This window comes from Danio rerio, chromosome 15, assembly GCF_049306965.1.
Source record: "Danio rerio strain Tuebingen ecotype United States chromosome 15, GRCz12tu, whole genome shotgun sequence".
Taxonomy (NCBI): Eukaryota; Metazoa; Chordata; class Actinopteri; order Cypriniformes; family Danionidae; genus Danio; species Danio rerio.
Window position 1 is genome coordinate 33,668,399 of NC_133190.1, and position 21,613 is coordinate 33,690,011.

General features: G+C 33.4%; 2 protein-coding genes across 15 annotated transcripts in view; one reads left to right on the top strand and one right to left on the bottom strand.

The window, feature by feature from the left end:
- Nucleotides 1–21,613, top strand: part of or40a1 (odorant receptor, family 40, subfamily A, member 1) — a 617,996-nt gene that overhangs the window by 339,447 nt on the left and 256,936 nt on the right. The gene's annotated exons all lie outside the window — the stretch shown is intronic.
- ksr1b (kinase suppressor of ras 1b) overlaps nucleotides 1–21,613 on the bottom strand; it is a 98,407-nt gene that overhangs the window by 18,803 nt on the left and 57,991 nt on the right. For 3 of the 13 annotated variants that reach the window (XM_073923851.1, XM_073923847.1, XM_021466454.3), the window contains exons 5-18: nucleotides 20,244–20,313; nucleotides 20,071–20,154; nucleotides 19,922–19,983; nucleotides 19,737–19,849; nucleotides 18,493–18,661; nucleotides 16,664–16,705; nucleotides 14,961–15,000; nucleotides 14,016–14,076; nucleotides 10,707–11,104; nucleotides 8,490–8,580; nucleotides 7,411–7,544; nucleotides 7,195–7,326; nucleotides 6,836–6,977; nucleotides 4,729–5,427 (exon numbers count right to left, since the gene is read on the bottom strand). In XM_073923851.1, coding sequence (XP_073779952.1) covers nucleotides 5,281–5,427; nucleotides 6,836–6,977; nucleotides 7,195–7,326; nucleotides 7,411–7,544; nucleotides 8,490–8,580; nucleotides 10,707–11,104; nucleotides 14,016–14,076; nucleotides 14,961–15,000; nucleotides 16,664–16,705; nucleotides 18,493–18,661; nucleotides 19,737–19,849; nucleotides 19,922–19,983; nucleotides 20,071–20,154; nucleotides 20,244–20,313 — 1,685 coding nt within the window. In that variant the 3' untranslated portion in view covers nucleotides 4,729–5,280. Of the gene's footprint in view, nucleotides 1–388; nucleotides 3,514–4,728; nucleotides 5,428–6,835; nucleotides 6,978–7,194; nucleotides 7,327–7,410; nucleotides 7,545–8,489; nucleotides 8,581–10,706; nucleotides 11,105–14,015; nucleotides 14,077–14,960; nucleotides 15,001–16,663; nucleotides 16,706–18,492; nucleotides 18,662–19,736; nucleotides 19,850–19,921; nucleotides 19,984–20,070; nucleotides 20,155–20,243; nucleotides 20,314–21,613 lie in introns of those variants that run through there. The other 10 variants (XM_021466453.3, XM_073923850.1, XM_073923846.1 and 7 more) reach the window with 7 other exon arrangements.

Here is a 21,613-nt window from a genome sequence, read left to right on the forward strand (position 1 = left end):
TCACATATAAGGCTTAACTTAATTTAAGAGAAGATGATTTAAGAAACGTTTTATCACTTTTTTGAATCTTTTTATTTTTTTGGCAACTTTTTGAAAACAACCAAGGTCAAAAGATATTTGAGTAAATGATTAAAGATATACAGAGATCAATTCATGACAATGTGCCCTTTCATACATAAAAACTATTTTGTAACTTCAATCATAGCAAGAAGTGATGGTCAGGATATTAAAGATACTGGATTCTTAGTCCACAAACAGTTTTTACATTTTTTTTTATACATTGGGAGGAAATTAAAGTCTTGTTCTTTCGGATAAACTGGTAGAAACGTTTAAGTTTGCAATTGTTACATGTATAACAAAATAATGCATCAGCGAGTTTCTGCCAGCGTGAAGTGGAAGAAAAAAAAAATGTTTCATTTGTTTATTATTTCTGCCAGGATAAAATTACAATGTGCTTACAGACACACAAGCTTTACAAAATATTAATTCATAATTACATAACATTAAATCCTCATTCTAAAGGTGTAAATTTTTATGTTTGAGTCATTCTGTATATAAAGAGCTGTACAAAAAGAGTAAAGTACCTTTTTCCAAAATATTGCGATGGAAACATACAAAATTTTGTACAAATAATATAAGAGTCTTAGCTGTACAATAAATTAAACATTTTTTTAAAGTTGCAGATAAAGGGAACAGTCACCGTAGCTTAAACATTCTCTTATTTACCATAACATCAAAAATAAATCACCCAAAACTCTGCGTGCAATCGCTCACACGCACACACTTACACATAAACAAGAGGTATTAGTCATCAGAAGATCCTGAACGTAATCCTGCTGGGTCAAAATATACTTCATTCTTTAAAATATATTACAAACACCTCGTCAATTTCTTATTTTTGAGGCTCTCGCAGGGCTCAGGAGAACCGAATATAGCATCTGGTAAATTATTATTCATTTAAATCAGCAATGCTCAAACTAGGGCCCGCGGGCCAAAGTTGGCCCATGGTAACCTTTGATTTGGCCTGCCACTGCCTCTGAGAAGGGAGAGAGAATGATGGGAAAGGTTGAGGCAAAACAGATTGCTAATACTAATTTAACATAACTTTTTGCTTGTTTGTTTAATTTTCGAGCTACAAAAAAGCTAACTAAAATTAAATGTTTCAGTTAAATGTTCTGAATCAATCAGATTTTTTTATTGCTAAAATGTAATTGCTGTTTGATGGATTTGATGGATATCGGACAAAGCCCAAGACATTGTTCTAAATGATTTTTAGTTTATGTTTTTATTGTAAGAAGTTTATTTAGTTTAAATTTTAAATATTAATAAATTAATAATTTACCATGGAAACTTGAATGTAATACAGTTTAGTTTATTTAACTTTGGCTCGCCAACTTCAATCAAGTTTGTTTTTTGGCCCGTCATAAGATAAAAGTTTGAGCACCCCTGATTTAAATCCTATAAATCCTATAAGTGTGAAAAATGGAAAATTAATGGTGTGGAATGCAAAACCATTAGGTATTTTAATATTCAAATCATGTGATGGCACACACAGGGTAAACTGAAGCAATTCAGTAAAGTCTATAAGGTCAAATGTCTTGAAATCCTTAGATTTATGATTTGCGTTTACAAAGATTAGCTAAATCGGCTTGGCTAGAGTGTTATAACAGGAACAATTTTTAAATCCCGAAAGAAGCCAAAAATGGGATTACTAATCATTTCCAAGTAATGCCTTAAGCCCAAAGTATACTTCATTTGTTTTTTGTTGTTGAACACACAGTCTTTTAAAGTACAGGATTAATAGTGTATGCACAAACACTCAAAAATCCAAAAATCACAAAATCAAATCAGAAAGATTCATCCTGTTTTTTCCTCCCTATACTGTAATTTATGACAAGCAAAAAAAATGATTTATACTCAGTTGAAAACAGTAAACTACAAATAATAATAATAATAATAAATCCCTGTCCAGTGTCTGCTATGGGGAAAAGGGTATTAATTTTTATTACTTTTGTGTCTTTATTTTTTATAAGAAGAATGTTTAGACTAACAACAGATTAATCAATCTTTTTCTTTTGTACAATGTATTGAGCAAGCATACTTCTTTCTTACTCTGTTGCAAACTTCTTAGAAGTAACTGCTGACAAGAGGGAAATAGCAAAATAAGAATAAATATAGTGCGGGGACCTTTCCTCCAGACTGCTGTCTAAAAAGAAGTCTAGGCATGTCACAAGGAGCTGGATGCTTATAGAAGTTGTGAAATACATTAAAGATACACTTAACTGTTCAGTTCTGGTATACAGAGAAGGGTTGCAGAAAGAGAAAGTATGTTTGGTGTACAAGAGCCAAAGGACTACAGAATGACTGATAAGTGACGTTACACCAAATCTCCATCTGTTAATACCAGTTGTGTATATATGCTGGAGTCATGGAAATTTAAGTTAGTTGCAAACCTCCTGAATGTCATTTTTTAGTATTGCATTGGGGTAATGTAACCCAGAGTTCTGTCATCGAATTATTCATTTGTATCTAGTAAATTACTAATCTATTTGGCAGTAAAGAAAACCCCTTTCCTGACCTTTTTTTATTGAACACGCTCGATATTGGCTCGATATTCCAACACTGTGTATAATTTTGTTTAATCCTGTTGTAGCTCCGACATTAAAACATTATGACATCAACTGAAGATAAAACAAAGCAAATACTGAAGGGGGCCAATACAGACTACATAAAATGTCCTCTTGTTGTCTTCTTGGGTTCAAATTTTGACAAGAGCGCAGGTTACAATTTAAACTTTTAATATCATATATTAAATATCATAATATCAACGATGAGTGTGGTTAAACGCAATAAAACAAGCTTTGAAATCAAACAATTATTTACTGCTTGTAAAAAAATTACACTATGTCTACTAATGTAACTAAAAAGTAGTTTGTAGTCTTTTTCCGGATGTTAAACAACAGCTAGGACCAGTGTTTCCACCTTGTGGACAAACTAATTAGGGCACACAAATTGAAAAAGTGCATACAATTTGGCTGAACAGTCTTGATGATGATAAACTAAAATATACTTTGGGCTAAAAGAGCAACACAAAGATGAACACGGCAAAACACACTCCATCTATAGTAGGGGTTTCCAAACTCAGTCCAGGAGGGCCGGTGTCCTGCATAATTTAGTTCCAACCGCAATTCAACACACTTGAATTAGCCAATCAAGCTCTTAGGTGTACTAGAAACTTCCAGGGAGGTGTGTTGAAGGAAGCTATAGCTAAACTAAGCAGGAAACCGGCCCTCCAGGACTGAATTTGGACACCCTTGATCTATAGTAAATACATGGAATAGAAGCAGACATCTGGATAAAACTACTATTTAGCCTCAGTGGCTTTCTTTGAACGCAGCAGTCATGCTAATGCCTTCAGCAGCTGGGGATAAACTGTCATATTTGTAGACGTATGGACAACGAGAGCGGAGGCCTGGACTGCAGTGCTCACGTAGACAGTGGTGATGCCATACGCTGAACATCCAGTAAACAGAAATGAGAAAATAAGATACATGGAAATGATGAAGATTTGTGGTAAGAAGCAAGGGTGTGACATCAAGAGGGAGACAGCAGCAGATGACAGAGACGAGATCACAGAAGATCAGTCCAGATCCAAGAGAGACCCCACAAGAAAAAAATAAGAATAGAGACAACACACTGAAACATTACAATATTTAAAAAAAAAAAATGTGTAGTGGCTGAGAGAGATCAAATGTGCTGCAAGTTTAGAAAACACATGCAGATAGAAAACACTAATAAATTGAGAAAACATCTTCATCTATTTGACAGAAAACATGAATTTTCACAACACATGCAAATAGAGAAACAGTGTTTTATATGGGTTGCAACTGAAATCTGCAGGAAGGTGGCTCTCCAGGAATAGGGTTGGCCACCACTGATGTACACCATCCCTACAAAAGGTAAAATCTAAATGAGCGATTTATTCACTTCTCTTTATTCAGAATGTTTAAATTATACAGTAATTAATATGATAAATTGATTAAATTTCTTTATAAAAGCTATTAATTTTAACTGTTTGCTAATTTATTTGCAGCTTTTCTACTTTCTACTATTTAAAATATCCTTTGCAAATAATAATAAAAACAGATTACTGCCCATTTCAACAGTTTATTTACAATGAAACAGCTCCAGATGAACATATTTGGTCATTTCTTTTTGTTTTTTGGGGGTGGGGAGGTATCCCTTAATTTCACATCCCAATGTTCACAGGTATGCAACGGAAATCTGTTGGGGGACCCCAAAAAGTGATGAACCCGGCTGTTTCCTATTGAAAGTTTTTTTTTTTTTTTGTAGCATTGTGAGGTGAGTTTTATTGTTTATTTGAACATCCTAATATTATGGTTCCTTATTGTTTGTACACTTTTAGCCGTAATCTGGTGAATTGCATAAGTAACATTTAATGAAATATTATTTTATTAATAACTGTAAACAAGAAGCAGTAGGTTCATCAGTTTTTGGGGTCCCCTGATACATTTGCATTGTGTTCTGCAGTATTTGCAGTGCATTTCTCTATTTGCATGTGATGAAGATGTCTTCTCAATTTGTTATTGTTTTTCTATTTGTTTGTGCTTTCCTAGCTAGTGTATTTAAGCTCTCTCGACCATCGTAATACAAGGCTTCATATGGTTTTTTATTTGATTATACTGAGCAATGATAATAAAAACATCATTTTTAGTTTAAAAAAATCACCACAGTTAAACCTTTATTTTTTAAATATAAGAGCATTGCTGACCACAGGCCAGATATTTGGGAATATGAACATCTTCAGAGTGTAACAGAAGTAAAATAAATCGACACCATCGCACCGATCCACTTCATGGTCAGATTCAGAATCTAATTCTGAATTCTTACATGAAGAATAATATTTAAGAAAAATAGCTTCACACATATTTGCAAACCAAACCAACCATTCATATAACAAGCAAAAACATTCACAAACATACACTCCTTTTTGTTTCACTCTCAGAAATTCAATTCTGCACCGTAAGACATCACGTTTGTCCCAAAATTGTATGACACAGCACTCATTCGGTTCATTCCATGCACTGTATCCTCACGACACTCACCACACTAAGAATCCAATGGAGTAAATAAAATTAAGAAGGCTCAGAATTAAAAAAACAAACAATGCACAGGTCGGCTCCAAACGATCAGTTAGTTTGCGTGCTTTTTTTATACTACAGCCCCAAAAACGGGGTCCGTAGCATGCAGCGCTTCAGTCTAAGATACATACTCCTCAGACTTCCAGAAGTGGCCCGGGTGCGAGAGTCTGCGGTTGAGCTTTGGCAGCTTCTCCAGCAAGTCTGACAGCTGAGTGAATGTTGGTCTGTCCTCAGCTTTAAAACACCAGCAGGCTGACAGGATCTCCTACAGTGTCAACACAAAGACCATGCTTACACTTTGTAATAGAATTATAGTATAGAAATAAAAGTATCTATTCTTAAATTTCAAATTAAATATTTAATTATTTATATTTGACCTGGAACCACAAAACCAGTCTTAAGTTGCACAGGTATGTTTGTGGGAAGAGCTAAATATACATTGCATGGGACAATATTACTGACTTTTCTTTTATGGAAAGAATCATTGGAATATTAAGTAAAGATCATGTTCCATGAAGACTTTTAGTAAATTTCCTACTATAAATATATCAAAACTCAATTTTTGATGATTCATTCCTAAGATCCTAATTTGGACAACTTTAAAGGTGATTTTATCAATATTTTAATTTCTCACATTTCAGATTTTCACATAATTGTATTTTGACTAAATATTTTCCTGTCCTAATAAACCATACATCAATGGAGGCTGATTTATGTAGGTCTCAGATGGTGCATAAAGACCATTCCAAAAATGTACACTTATGACTGGATTTGTGGTCCAGAGTCATGTATAAAATCAATAAAACATAATAAAACTAGATTATATTAATTATAACTTTATTATGATTATAATTCTATCTACTTGTACTGGATTTAAATAACTTAAATAAATATATAGGTAACACTTTACAATAAGGTTCATTAGTTAATGCATTTACTAACATGAACTAATTATGAACAACACATGTACAGCATTTATTAACCACAATTGAACATTTACTTATGAATTAATAACATCCAAGTCCATGCATATTAACATTAGTTAATGCACCATGAGTTAACATGAACTAACAATGAACTACTGTATTTTCATTACTAATGTTAACTAACATGAACAAATACAGTAGTAGATGTATTGTTCATTGTTTGTTCATGTTATTAAATGCATTAATTAACATTAACTAATGAACCTTATTGTAAAGTGTGACCAATATATAATTACACATAATATAATACAGATATTTGAATGATTTAAATAGAACAGTTGGATGGAAAGTGCAAAACATACATTCAAAACATACACATTTATATGATATAGTTATTTCATTTTTTAATATTGTGAGTGATTAAATATAAAATTTCTATATAATGCAAATTAAAATGGAATAAAATGATGATTTCTCAATCCACTATAATAATTAATGTATATATATATATATATATATATATATATATATATATATATATATATATATATATATATATATATATATATATATATATATATTATGATATGTATCTAATAAATTTATGATCATAATTATTTATAAATAATAATGATAATAGTAATATGTCTATGTGTTAATTATACAATGTAACGCAAATCTACAATTACACTAAATTATATACTATAGGTGCTTTTTAGTACTTAAAAATGGCAGGGTTGGACTCACCGTGACCTCCTTGCCCAAGCTAGTACCCTTAGTAGTCAATAAAGATCTGATTCCTTCTCCACTTCCCAGCTGATAGATCAACACTTGAGTCGGCTGGTTGATGATTGGCCAGGCTTTGGCCTGGAGTTCATACCAGATAGTGCTAAAACAGACACATTTACAGTCAAATAACCAACTTCAGTGGCACCATGCAAAATCTATTTAAAAATATTATCAAACGGAAAAATTTAATGAAAATATCAGGTTAGTTTTACTTTGTATAGGACAAAAGGCAGATATGAAACAACCACCTAAACAACACATCCGCATTATACACTTTTCTTTTGAGATGCAGACATGGAAACTGAATTTTTTTTTACCCAAAGGCGTAAACATCAGCAGCTTTTGAAAAGGGCAGACAGTCTTCTTGGTTTCCTGGTCCAATCTTTCGCACAATCTCTGGAGCCAAGTAATAGATCCATCCTCGTGGCAGCTTCAGCTCATTTTCTCTCCTACACACACAAGATAGGCATAAATGAAGCATTTTGGCTCCATAATAGGGTTAATTGATTTATTATAATAGACTGACTCTGTACCTGTCCTCTTGAACCACTCCAGACATCCCAAACAGGCCAAAATCTGTGATGACTACTTTGTTTGAATCGTAAAAGACATTCTTGGACTTTAAGTCTTTGTGTACGATTCCCTTTGCATGGAGGTAACCCATTCCCTGAAGAAGGCAAACACAAAAAAAACAACAACAACTGATGAACAGGGTTTCAGCAGGTTCAATCAAGTCAAAATTAAGACCCGTTATGGACATTTTAAGACCATTACGAATAAAATTTCAGACTTATTCTAAGAGAAATGTTAAGGGTTTTGTTCTATTGTTCCCAACCATTAAAAAATTCTAATTAGTTATTTCTTAGCCACATATTCTAAACAATATCAAAACAAGCAGATCCTAGTTGTAGGATTCTAGTCTGATCACGTGATAGGAAATCGGGCCCGATCACGCAGTTTCAGACTCAGGACATTACATCTCGATCAGGACGCAAATTTTTACACATCTATAGTTATGCAGTGCAGCACAGAGTTAAACCTCTTTCTTGACTTCACACAAAAATAAGAAAACGTGTGGCATGACATCACTTTGTTGTAGAGACGCTATTGGTTAAATGCCATCAAAGTAGAACATGGAAGCAGCTTGAAGAGGAAAGTGTGAGTATGTCTATGGTCTGGACGTATTATAAAGTTGATGACAACATTGCCAAAGCAAACTGTGTAAACCTACAAGAGGTGGAAAGGAAAAGCCTACATTTAAGTTGCTGAATGTAAAAGTAAGGTGAGTTAAATAAAAATAAGGAACATCCTGAATCTGTTTCTTAGCACTTCTTTATTCTTTTTTTATGTATTATAGAAGTATCAGATAGGGTATTGCTAGATACTCAAAATCGGATACTCAAATTTTAGTTTTAGACTTTTTTAAAATCTTCCGATTGAAAAAATTAAAATGAAAAAAATGAAGAAGAAAAAAACTCAAACTTGTTTCAAACAAGTGGTGGAAGATGACTAAACAATGACAGAACTTCCACTGTCGGGTGTAGTATCCATTCCAAGACATTGTCTGTGGATAATTGTTATTGATGAATCATTCAAAATAAAAGGTACATACCTTTACGATTTCCTGAGCAATTTGTCTAATTTTGTTGATGTCAAGTTTAGAGTCTCTGACGACTGAGTAGAGCGTCCGTCCTTTACAAAAGCTGCAACAGGACAACATGAATACATTACAATCAAAACCTATTTGATTTTAAGCATTAAAAGCTTGCAGCAGCTTTGAAAAGCCAGTTTAAATCCAACTGATGTAATACAGTACTTGATCAGCTATACAGTTAACACCCTAAACGGTTTTGCTCACTGAAATATACATATGCATTTTGTATTTGTTATACAAAATATTTTTGTTAATATGTAACGAAGTCCAATACATATTAATTAATGTTGAGAAATAATAAAAATAAAAATGTATAAACAATACAAAATAAAGTCTTCAAACAATACAGATGATTTTGTTGTCCTCTCTCTACTGAACAAAGTAAATATTGTAAACATTGGATCCATTTTATTGGATTGCATAGAGAGCAGGGAGATTTCCATCTCCTTATCAATCTTTATTTTGGTTTTGCTTGTACGATGGCTCTGAATTGTTAAAACAGCTTTCAAAACGCTTGCTACACAGGGCTTGACATTAACTTTTTTAATCAGCAGCCACTTTTGCTAGTAGTTTTCAAACATTACAGCCACTCGCCATTTTCACTAGCCATTTTCATACTTTTTTTTTGTTTTGTTTGGCAAAACATATTTTGTATGCATAAATTTGACTTTGCTAAAATTAGCCCAAAATTTTAAATTAAGTGTCAAAACAAGCTATACAGCTGTATACATATACTTCTTCATTCATTCATTCATTCATTTTCTTGTCGGCCTTAAAGGCTGATTTATACTTCTGCGTGAAAAACCGGCGTATGCTACGGCGCTGACGCATAGCCCTTCGCCGTGGCCATCGCCGTCACTGACGTGCACCTCTCAAAAAATGTAACTACACGTCGCAACGACGCGTAGCGTAAGCTCTGTGATTGGTCGGCTTAGTAGCACTGACGAGTCTGGGCGGGACCGAGAGCCGCGCGAATGGCGCGACGCCGTGCGAGCGATTGTTGACACGTGTGGAGTACCGTGAAGGAGCTCCAGATGGAAAGTTTTGTTTTGTGTTTACCTCACAGTTAAAGTTGTTGCACGTCCGCCGGTTCCTGCCTCAAAATGAGCGAGTTTGAGCCACTTGTACATCCCGGAAGTGTTCAGGAAAAGCAAAAAAGTAGCGAAGAAACTCGACACAGAGGAACATTAACACCTCACTGCCAACTAGCGTTTCGGAAGTGTTAATGCAGACTGACAGAGACAGCGCGCAGAAGTATAAATGCACAGCTACGCACGTTGCATGCGCCGTGGGTTAGGCCCGTGACCTGACGCAGAAGTATAAATCAGGCTTTAGGGCCATTGATTATCTGTTCAAAGAATGTTTAAAGCGGAAGCAACCGCTGCTGCTAACCAAAATACAGTTAAAAGAATCTGGAGCTCTTGAAAGCAGCAGGACCGTCCATTCACGAGCATCGCTTTTTATCCAGACTATTTCAAAGAGAATCAATCCCACCAGTTGCGTTTCAGCATGAATGATTTGTGCAAGGAATTGTCTCTTTTTCTATACTTTTAAACACTCATCAGTGAGTAAAGATCGACTGTGTCTCACCGTGCACGTGATCATCCTCTCATTCATGTGTACACAGTTATTTTTGTCATCTCTCACGCTGGCGCGGGGCCATCCTTATTGTTGAACCCTGCTTTTTAAGAAAACTACAATTTAAGTGGCTAGTGGAAGTGGCTGTCCAACCTAGTTGGCGGGTGTTAATGTCAAGCTCTGTTGCCACGTATGTATAAAAAAGCAGAAAAATCTAATCTGATCCATTTTTTAATGACAAACACATAAGTTTAATTTTCTCTGTGCAATGAAATTTACATTGTGTAATTTTATTATACATTATTATCATTATTATAATGCAATATAATCCTGGATATTCAATATCATTACTCCAGTCTTTAGTGTCACATAATTCATTAGAATTCATTATATGATTAAAATATGCTGATTTGATGCTCAAAAACATTTCTTATCATCAACGCTGTAAACAGCTGCTTAATATATTTGTTGTAACCATAATTCATTCGTGATGCTTCAGCAACAAAATAAATGCCTTTACCGCCACTTTTAATCAATTTAATGCATCCTTGCTAAATAAAATAAACCAAATAAATAAACAAAATATATATACTTCACCTGGTGATAATGGCCAGATGAGGTGGGTGCATGCAGGCCCCCATAAACAGCACAACATTCTCATGTCGTGTCTGCCGGTAGTTCATCACCTCCTTCTTGAACAGTTTCAGATGCTCCTGGTTGTTACCGTCAATTTCTAATAATCGGACGGCCACCTCTCCATGCCAGCGGCCCCTGCACACCTTCCCCCAGCGGCCTTTACCTATCAGCTCGCCAAGCTCCAGCTGCTCGAAAGGCACGTCCCATTCACGCAGGTCCACACTGGTCTGGCTGGCTTTGCGGCTGATGTAGTCCTTAAAATGGCCGCTGTATTTGGGCAGATCATCCACTTCATCGTCTTCAGATTCTTCCTCTGATCCTTCCTGATCCTGAGCGTCGTCTCCTTGCTGATCGTCATCCTGGGTGAGAAGAATATAGTGATTAGAGGGGTCAAAAATACAGTTAGAGTTTAGAGTCGTGCTTCGAAAGCATTTTAAGGGTTATACAATATAAAATAAAACAATTTGGTAATGACACAACGTCTCTGTATGGAGGGCAATACATGCCAAAATTCTTTAAACATTAAAGGCTGATTTATACTTATTCATGAAGTGCACACATATGGTAAGGCGCAGCCTTGGTGCAGTCGCATAGCTCTTGCCATGGCTGATGCTGACGTGCACCTCTCAAAACATGTAACTACATGTCGCAATTACGCGTAGCACAATCTCTGTGATTGGTCAGCTTGGCAGTAGTGACAAGAGTGGGCGGTCATAAGAGACACAAGTTCAATGGAGCGATTGTTTACAAGTGTCTAGTCACATGAAGGAGCTCCAGATGGAAAGTTTTGTTTTGTGTTTACCTTATGATTAAAGTTGTTGCACGTCCTGCCTCTGAATGAGTGAGTTTTGTAGTGTTTAGAAAAAACAAAACACCAGCGAAGAAACATGACACAGAGGAACATAAAAACATACTGCTAGCTAGCGTTTCGGAAGTGTTATTGCAGAACAACACAAACAGCACGCAGAAGTATACATGCATGACTTAGCGCAAAGCAGTCGCCGTGGGTCACGCTGATCACTCAACGCAAAAGTATAAATCAGCCTTACACATTCACCCAGTTTGACCATGCAAAAGTGGCAATTTTAAATATTTGAATGCTGGCCCTCATCCCCTTCCATACTGTCCCTGCTAAAAAATCCAGCTTAAACCAGCCTAGGCTGGTTGGCTGGTTTTAGCTGGTCGACCAGGCTGGTTTTAGAGGGGTTTTGGCCACTTCCAGGCTGGTTTCCAGCCATTTCCAGCCTGGTCTTAGCTGGTCAGGCTGGAAAATGACCAGCTAAATCCAGCTAAAACCAGCTTGACCAGCCTGGTTTAAGCTGGACATAGCTGGTTTTGGCTGGGCTCCCAGCCTGGCTAGGCTGGTCAAGCTGGTTTTAGCTGGTCATCTCCCAGCCTAACCAGCTAAGACCAGGCTGGAAATGGCTGGAAATCAGCCTGGAAGTGGCCAAAACCCCTCTAAAACCAGCCTGGTCGACCAGCTAAAACCAGCCAACCAGCCTAGGCTGGTTTAAGCTGGATTTTTCAGCAGGGGTATCTGTGGAAATGCACTTTATGGAAAGCGATATATAACATCTGTTGTTTACTTTGTATATGCCAAATTATGTCAAATTTCATGAGTTTGAAAGCATTTTAACAGTTATACAGAATGAAATTTAAAAAATAGGTACTTGCACAGTGTATGGAGGGTGATCAGTGCCAAAAGTCAGTCATTTATTTATTACTGTGAAATAAATTACTTAAAGAGATAGTTCACCCAAAAACAAAAATCACTTCATTATTTACTCATCCTCATGTAGTTTAAACCTTCAACTGAACAGGACAGAAGAAAGAAGATATTTTGAAAAATGCTGGTTGCTGGAACCTATTGACTTTTATAGTAGGAAAAAAACATATGGAAGTCAATGGGTCTCAGACACCAGCATTTTTTAAAATATACTCTTCTGTGTTGAAAAGCAGAAACTGTAATAGGTTTTGAACAATTAAAGGGTGAGTCTTGGGTGAACTATTCCTTTAATGCAACTTGAAAGACATTGTAATTTATGAGTAGCGTTACAGTTTATTGTCATGCTATCCGAGTCAGAAAAAAAAAAATACAATCATGGCACAATTGAACTGGAACACTGTCTGTATACAGAAAGTATTCAGTGCCAAAAGTCAATAATGCATTATTTCTGCAACCAAACAATAATAATAATAATAATAATGATGATGATGATGATGATGATGCAATTGGAATGACATTCCAGTTAAAATCTAGTGTTACAGTATATGGTCATGCTATCTGGGTTAAAAAAAGATCGAGTTATTAATTTGAGAGCTTTAAAAGCATTTTGAAAGTGATACGAAGCAACATTTTTGGTTATGGGACAATATCTGTGTATGGAGGGCTATCAATGGCAAAACTCTTTAAACATAAAGAATCTACGTACCATGCAAAGGTGGCAATTTTTAATATTTGAATACTTTCAGCCTGATCACCTTCCATATCTTTGGAAAGGTTTTTTTTTTATGGAGAGCAATTTATAATTGGTAGTTTCAATGTACATGCCAATTTAAACACTATTTGACCAGATCACTTTTGATATGATTGAATCAGATTTTTTATGGAAAGCAATATAACTAAATGTAGTAATAAAATGATCCAAATATACAATTAAAATATCCTCCAAGAATAACATGATGTCTATGGGTTTTTATGTTCACCCCAACATACTATTGCAAAACGTGTAAACATTATATCAAAATTATATCAGTTTCATTAGCTGTTGCATGGACACAATTAGATTAAAGGTTATTGATTCACTGTAAAGGACTAGGAGTAATTGTGAATATGTGTGTCAGACTTCACCTTACTATAACCTTATTGATTAAAATACATGTTTTGGGTCAACACAACAAACAATACCGAAATGTGAATTTTACTGTTAATATTTAGTAATAAAATAATATCTCTCTGCTATACTATATTGCTTTACTTCACAGAAACAAAGAAAAATAAAATAGAGACATCTCTGATTAAATATGCATTTATGTACTGTATAATAATATAAACATATACACAATTTTAACATGCATGTTTACTTCAGATTTAATTTAATCCAAATGTTAAGATAAAAGTTAAAGTACTTCAGTAGCCCAGTCATCAGGGACAATACACTTACTGTTATACACTTCACAATAACAGGATTTGACCACTACGCTGAACTGGAAACTGTGACCACAAACAGTTTCAATTCCTCGGTGAAATGTTTGATGTTGAAAACTCACCACATCTTCCCTGTGGCCTGATGACGATTGGCTTGCAACACCATCCAACTGGTCTGATTCTCTGTAAGGAGAGAGAGGGCAAGAAAACAAGACATCATTAAATATTATAATAAAATATTCTGTCTTATTATATAAACTTAAAATATCAGGTTTTTATGAGGGGAAGCTCACTCAAAAAATGTGACACTGCTGAGTTAAATATTTGAGACTTTTGAGCTATTTTAGTGAATTAGCTTTTATTTTCAAATTTAGTTCAAGTTTAAGTAATTTTAGTCTTTGAATTTAGCTTTAATCATTTTACAACTACAAAGTTCTCATTTCTAATTTCTACAAGAGATGAAAAATTAAATACTTTTATCTGAATTTAAAGGTGCATTTCAGCGAAATACTATGTGCTCATATTGTTTGCGTGTGTACAAAAATAACAAATAAAACCTTTTATTATTTTAATTTTATTTCTGGTTTACTTAAATGACACATTTGAACTAAAATATATTTTATATAGTTTATATGTTTCGGTTTATTTCAAATTAATAACAACAACTTTTATGGTACTAGTTTTAGTAAACTATAATAAACCTGTTTCTGAAAACTTTAAGCCTTTTTTATGGTTATTTGTTTTCTTTTTGTGTGATTTATGGAGCTCAAAATTCCACGGAAGAAAGTCAAACAGGTTTGGATACAAATGAAACTGAATTAATGTCTTGTTTTTGGGTGAAGTAACCCTTTTGAAACATGCATACTGGGCTTGAACTTGAATTAAGTGGTTTCACATCGTTTGCGTGTGAACTTGGCACACAGTTTTGTTTTAGCTTCATCATGAATGAGTCAGCCACTGCCAGAGTTCAAGAAAGTAATTAAAATGTGTTGCAAGTTTGAAATGCCTGGGTCAAAACAATACAAGAGATTCTGCAGAAACACAGTAATGGAGAAGTCTTGCCTTACCCAGTGTAACCGCCCTCTGAATGTGAGGAACTAGATACATCTGTGAGAAAAAAAAAAGTGGTTCTTGAGTATGTGATTACAAGAGCAGAGTAAGTGTACAAGTACTCCACTTACATTTTAAACTTTTAAATTATTGTGGGGTAGAAAAAGAGGGTTTATTTATGTCCCCAGGATTCTTTGATGAACAGAAAGTCAAACATAATAGCATTTGGTTGAAAAAGAAGCATTATGAATACAGTCAAGCCTGAAATGATTCATACCCCTGGCCAGTTCTGACTTAAAGTTTTCATTCATTCATTTCCTTCGGCTTAGTCCCTTTATTAATCACCATAGCTGAATAAACCGGCAACTTATCCAGCATATGTTTTACTCAGTGGATGCCCTTCCAGCCACAACCCGTCACTGGGAAATACCCATACACTCTCATTCACTTCATGAAATTTAGCTTAACCAATTCACTTATACCACATGTCTTTGGTCTTGTGGGGGGAACCGGAGTACCCGGAGGAAAGACTTTATAGTTTTGTTAATATATATATATATATATATATATATATATATATATATATATATATATATATATATATATATATATATATATATATTAGTATAATATAAATAAAAGCTGAGAACTTATTATCTTCTGGGAGAAGCCTGTGTCATTTCTGGTCAAAAACAAAACTTTCTGGTTGAATAGAAGTCAGTAAGTCAGAATTTGCCAGGGTTATGAATCATTTCAGGCTTGACTGTATACTGTATATATCTATTAAAGAGAAAACTTAAGAATGCTTAGTTCATCTGGATTTACAAGGCATGGGCTTGAGTAAAATGCTAATCTTTGTTTTACTCTACCAATTTCTGATGATAGTTTCTTCAAAACTTTGATCAAACTACTGGAATTTAAAGCTTTTGTTCATGAAATTGATTAAAATAACAAATCTTTTCATTTACTGTGATTGAAAATCAGGGTTTTTATTACTCTTCTGAAGTTAAAACATTGACACTGAGTCTCAAAATGACTATGAACATGTCTGTAAAACATGGCAACTTCCCAAATGAGAACATTGTTGATTTTACAGTATATTGAGAAGAAATGCTATCAGTTGTAAGACAGAATAAAACAAACATGATGGTTTACTCAAACTCACAATATACTGTACATTTTCACATATACTGTACATGACAATACAGTCTTACCATACATAAGACACCCACTAAAAGTGATACATTTGTTTATATAGAAAAAAATCTTGTCTGCCATATTTACAAGAATCATTTAGTGAAATATTATAAAAACAAAATGTAAATAAATTGTCATTTTAAATCACAAGTTGTCATTCATAATTGTCACTTTAAATTAAAATCGCCACCATCCATCAAATCACTAAAATTTCTTAATTTGTATCACTTAAAATTTCTATTATTATTTTGTATTATCACTAATTCTTTTATGCAATTATTTTAATACCAGAATATATGTGTTGCTTATTATTATTATTATTTTTTGCACACAGATGGTTAAAAGCAAAAGAGGAAAAAGCTATTCCCATAGATGAGCACTAGGTGGCGGTACAATGCAGCAGGAGAATTGCTAACATTCAAACACAACTGAAGCTATGATGAAGCACTCGTGAAGAACTCAACACAACACTACTGAAGAGAAAAATCACAGAGTTTTGTTGTGGGGAGAATTCTTAACTTACCAGGGAAGACAAACTGTTGTCTATGCTGAAAGTAGCAGGCAGCTAATGAACAGGGCAAACAGACAGATGTCCACAAGGACAAGAGAAAGACCGGGTTAAACAATTTGTTAGTTAAGCATCAGAAAGCTCCAGAAGGCAAGATACAGCAGGCTGTTTTTTAATGCACCTGTAACTAATTTTTTATTTAATTTTATTTTTTGCTATTTTGGCTTTTTTTATGAAGTGTTATTTCCCCTAAAAAAACTTATTTAAGTAATTGTTTTTCCTACTTTAATCAGAGTTTTACAATTACATTAGATGTTGTTAAAGTCTGAATGAGCTTTTCCTCTCCTGCACTTAATAATAAATGTCTACTTTTAAAATAAGCAATCAGCAACACTAACATACAAAAATGTTCAGTTTTCATCAGATTTGTATTCTAAAAGTTTTTATCAATGGATAAGCTCATACATAATATGCCTAATTATAAATAATGGCAACTTCTACAAAACTGTTCTTATTTTTATGGCTTTTGCCTTTTGGTTATTCTTTGAATTTTGGAGTGATAATTGATTTGGGGTGATTGGAAAGAAAGAAAGAAAGAAAGAAAGAAAAAAGAAAGAAAGAAAGAAAGAAAGAAAGAAAGAAAGAAAGAAAGAAAGAAAGAAAGAACTAATGACAATAATAATCAAAATGAAAAAGAATGAAAATAAAGAATAAAAAGGAAAGACAAGGAGGGAAAAAGAAAAAGAAAGAAAGAAAGAAAGAAAGAAAGAAAGAAAGAAAGAAAGAAAAAATGAAAAGTAAGAAAAAGAAAAAAGAAAAAAATGAATGAAAGAAAAAAGAACAAAAGAAAAAGGAATGAATATGAATATAGAAAAAAGAAAAAAGAATGAAAAGAAAGAAAAAGAAAAAACGAAAGAAAGTAAAGAAAGAAAGAGAAAGACAGAAAGAAAGAATAAATGAAAAGAAGGAAAGAATGAAAGAAAGAAAAGAAAGAAAAAATAAAGAAGAATGAAGACAGTAGGGATGCAAAGAAAAGGAAAGAAAGAAAGAAAGAAAGAAAGAAAGAAAGAAAAAGAAAGAAAAGAAAAAAGAAATGAAAAGAAAAGAAAAGAATGACAAGAAAGAAAGAAAAGAAAACAGAAAGAATGAAAAATGAAAACAGAATGAATGAATGAAAGAAAAAAAAGAGAAAGAAAAGAAAAAAATGAAAAAAAGAAAGAATGAAAAGAAAAGTAAGTAAAGAAAAGAAAGAAAAAAGAAAGTAATAAGAACGAAAAGACAGAAAGAAAGAAAAAAGAAAGAAAGAAATAAGAATGAAAAGAATAAAAAGAAAAAATGAAAAGACAGAAAAAAATGAAGACAGAAAGAATGAAAGGAAAAGAAAAAGAAAGTAAGGATTTTTTAAACCTGACTTCATCCTTGTTCAGATTTTTGTGTTAGAAATGTATGCAAATAGTAGTTTCAATAAACAATGTCTTATTTGCATATTTAAACAACATTTGAGAAAACTTGTAAAAAAATAAACATATATTTTTTTACATAAACTAAATGTTTACATAGATTTATCATACATAAATGTACAAATATTAAATATGATAAATCTTGATAAATAAGTAATAAATATTAGCTTATTTCATTGAAACATTTGTCTCCACCATTTGCCTGCAGTGTCTTTCCTTCAGTGATTTATTTAGTAATGCGCTGCTGTGGGAAGATATTAGTGGGTTAATATTCATTCACAGAAGAGGTTATTACTGATCATTAGAGCACAGGCAGAAATCAATGTCATCTATAGATTCAGGCAGGTGAAAAAACTCTGTAGTATCTGTGTAAATGAGTCTGACCTGGGAAGTGAAAGCGGCTGTCAGCTGAGCCCTTGGGCGAGGGGTTTGGTGGAGGGGTGGCACTCAGGGGGTTGCTCTGGCCAAAGGGAGCGGGTGAGGAGGGGGTAGAGGAGGTGGTGGAGGATGGGTTACTACTGGAGTCCAGGTGACTCAGTGATGGAGGGTGATCCTAAATGAAGGGACACGAATGTTAAAGGCCATTTTACCCAGAAAATAAAGTGAAAAGACGAGTGCCTAAAACGTTTAAAACTTATTAGAAAATAGCTTTATATTTTTAATAAGAAATCTAATGGGTAGTCAGTCACTAGGAACATCAAATATAATTGTTAATAAATAATTAAATAAATAAATATTGACGATAGGTTCCATTGAAAAGCGTGATCTATAAAGAAGTTGTTTATTATCATTGTTTTATTACATTGTAGGTTTTATTATTAATGTTAATTGTTTTGTTTATGTGTTATTTACATTTTATTATTTAAACGTTTTAGTAATTTGTTTTTATTTAGTATTTCATTATTATTATATAAATGAAAGAGAGAATTATATAATACTACTACTAATAATAATAATACTAATACTTCTACTAATACTAATACTACTACTAATAATAATAATACTAATAATAATACTATTTATACTGCTACTACTAATAATAATAAAAATAATAATACTAATAATATTAATATTTATAATACTAATAATACTAACACTAATAATAATAGCCGGCAGCTAGCTATCTGCAACTCTCACATGGTCACCCACTGAAACTAAGCAGGAATGCGCCCGGTCAGTACCTGGATGGGAGACCACATGGGAAAGAAGGAGATAATAATAATACTAATAATAATACTAACATTACTACTATTAATAATAATACTAGTATTACTACTAATTCTGCTAATACTACTACTACTTCTAATAATAATAATAATATTAATACTTATAATGCTAATGCTTATAATACCAATACTAATACCACTACTTATAATACTACTAATAATGATAATACTACATATAATACTAATACTAATAATAATACTAACACTAACAATACTAACACTAACAATACTAACACTACTACTACTAATAATAATAATAACAATAATAATATTAAAAACACAATATTTTTATTGTACAAAAACAATATTATTATTATTATTATTATTATTATTATTATTATTATTATTATTATTATTATTATCATTATTATTATAGAGGTAGTACACATAAGGAGTACATGCCTTCTTGTTTATGGCCTTTGGTAATGTCCCGTACTGCTGAGATTCTGCCGGTCGCTCAACCTGGTTGTTGATGCCTGACGGTACAGACTCTGTTCTTCTGATCTTATTTGGGACTGAAAAAAAAATGCACATATCTTTAGATCATCTGCAGCACAAGTCATATTACAGCTTGCACCAAATCTTACATTGTGCAAATGAAATCCTGCACTTAGGGGCTTCTTTGGTACATTTGTTGTGGCACTTCACCCTACAAGAGACAGAAGCAAACATTAGAAGGAGACATCGGGGAATAAGATGTGTTTTTTTCACTAAAATGGCCAGATTATTTACTTACTTGCAATGTTTGCATTTAACACCAAACATCATGTTCTTCTTGCACACCTGACACGTCTGAGACAACCACGACTTGGTGGAAAACCTTTGAGGAGGCACCAAAAAATAAAATCAGTCAAACTGTATTTTGAAAAGCAAAGAGGGGTTTATAACAGAAAAATAAACAGTGTGTACCTGTGTGTGACATCCAGGCCGATGTCTTTTCTCATGACTAGCGGAGAGCTTCCGTGAGTCGTAACATTATCTGTGCAATGGTACAGAAATTCAGATTACACTCAAAATGAATTCAGCTGAGTTTTGTGTTAACGTTATGCTAAGCAAATTTTGTGATGAGCAGAGAAAGTATAACAACACTATATATCAGCTGTCTGGAGTCAATGTTGCTCTTCATGGTTGCATTTTTAAATCAATATATTCATTCATTCATTCATTCATTCATTCATTTATTCATTTTCCTTTGACTTGGAGCCTTTATTCATCAGGGGTTGCCACAGCGGAATGAACTGCTAACTTATCCAGCATGTTTTACACAGTGGATTCCTTTCCACCTGCAACCCAGTAATGAAAAACATCCATACACGCTCATTCACACACACAGGAAAATTATACAAAAGTAAGTTGTCATGAATAAACTAAAAAAAGCCCCGAAGATGAAGAAGGCATGGAGGCAGTGGTTTTTATATTTATGTAGAAAGTAATCATTTTTAATAAAATTTTAATCCTTTAATTCTTCTTCATGTGTAAAGATATTTGTGTGTACATCCTGCGTGTTTGAAGCAATGTGTAAGTGAGGCGTACAACTAACGCGATCTGCGACAGACTTTAGACCTGCTTTCTGCTGGTCTATTGCAGGGTCTATTTTAGTTCCTCAAAATAGCACCGCGACAACAATGCACCTTAACACACCTCTTTTCTGGACGGAAACACCCATGAGTCCACAAAGTGGCGCAAATGGATTTACTATTTAAACAACATGGCGCAAAATGGGAAAATTAAGATTGCGTTGGTCTGAAAATAGCAACATGACAGGGTAAACACGTCTTGCGCCTTATTGCGGAGGCTGTATGATAGGGCCCCTACGTTACATCATTAGTTACATCCTTGCTGATGAATTTAATTTCCTAATTAGTTTTTTTGTCCATTTTTATCAGAATATTTTATATTTAAAGTGTGTTTGCATATAACCTTTTCATCTTTTATGTATTTGAAATGATGTTTGGCAATATTGGATTACTTGTTTTTGTTGTAAGTCAACTTTGGGTGTCTTGAAAGGTGCAATTTATTTAAAAAAAATTTATTATTATTATTGAAAAAAAACATTATTATTATATATTATATTTATTTATTAATTTTTTACTGACCCCAACAACATGTATATAGTTTATGTAAAATGTAAAAGCATTTTACAATTATGCACATCTGGAGTTCATTTCTAAATCAATAGTTTTATGTTTTGTGACAATTTTTTATTACATTATTTCAGCTTTAAGGTGTGTATATTACCTTTTGTTTACATTTAAAATTATGTTTGGCAATGTTTTAGT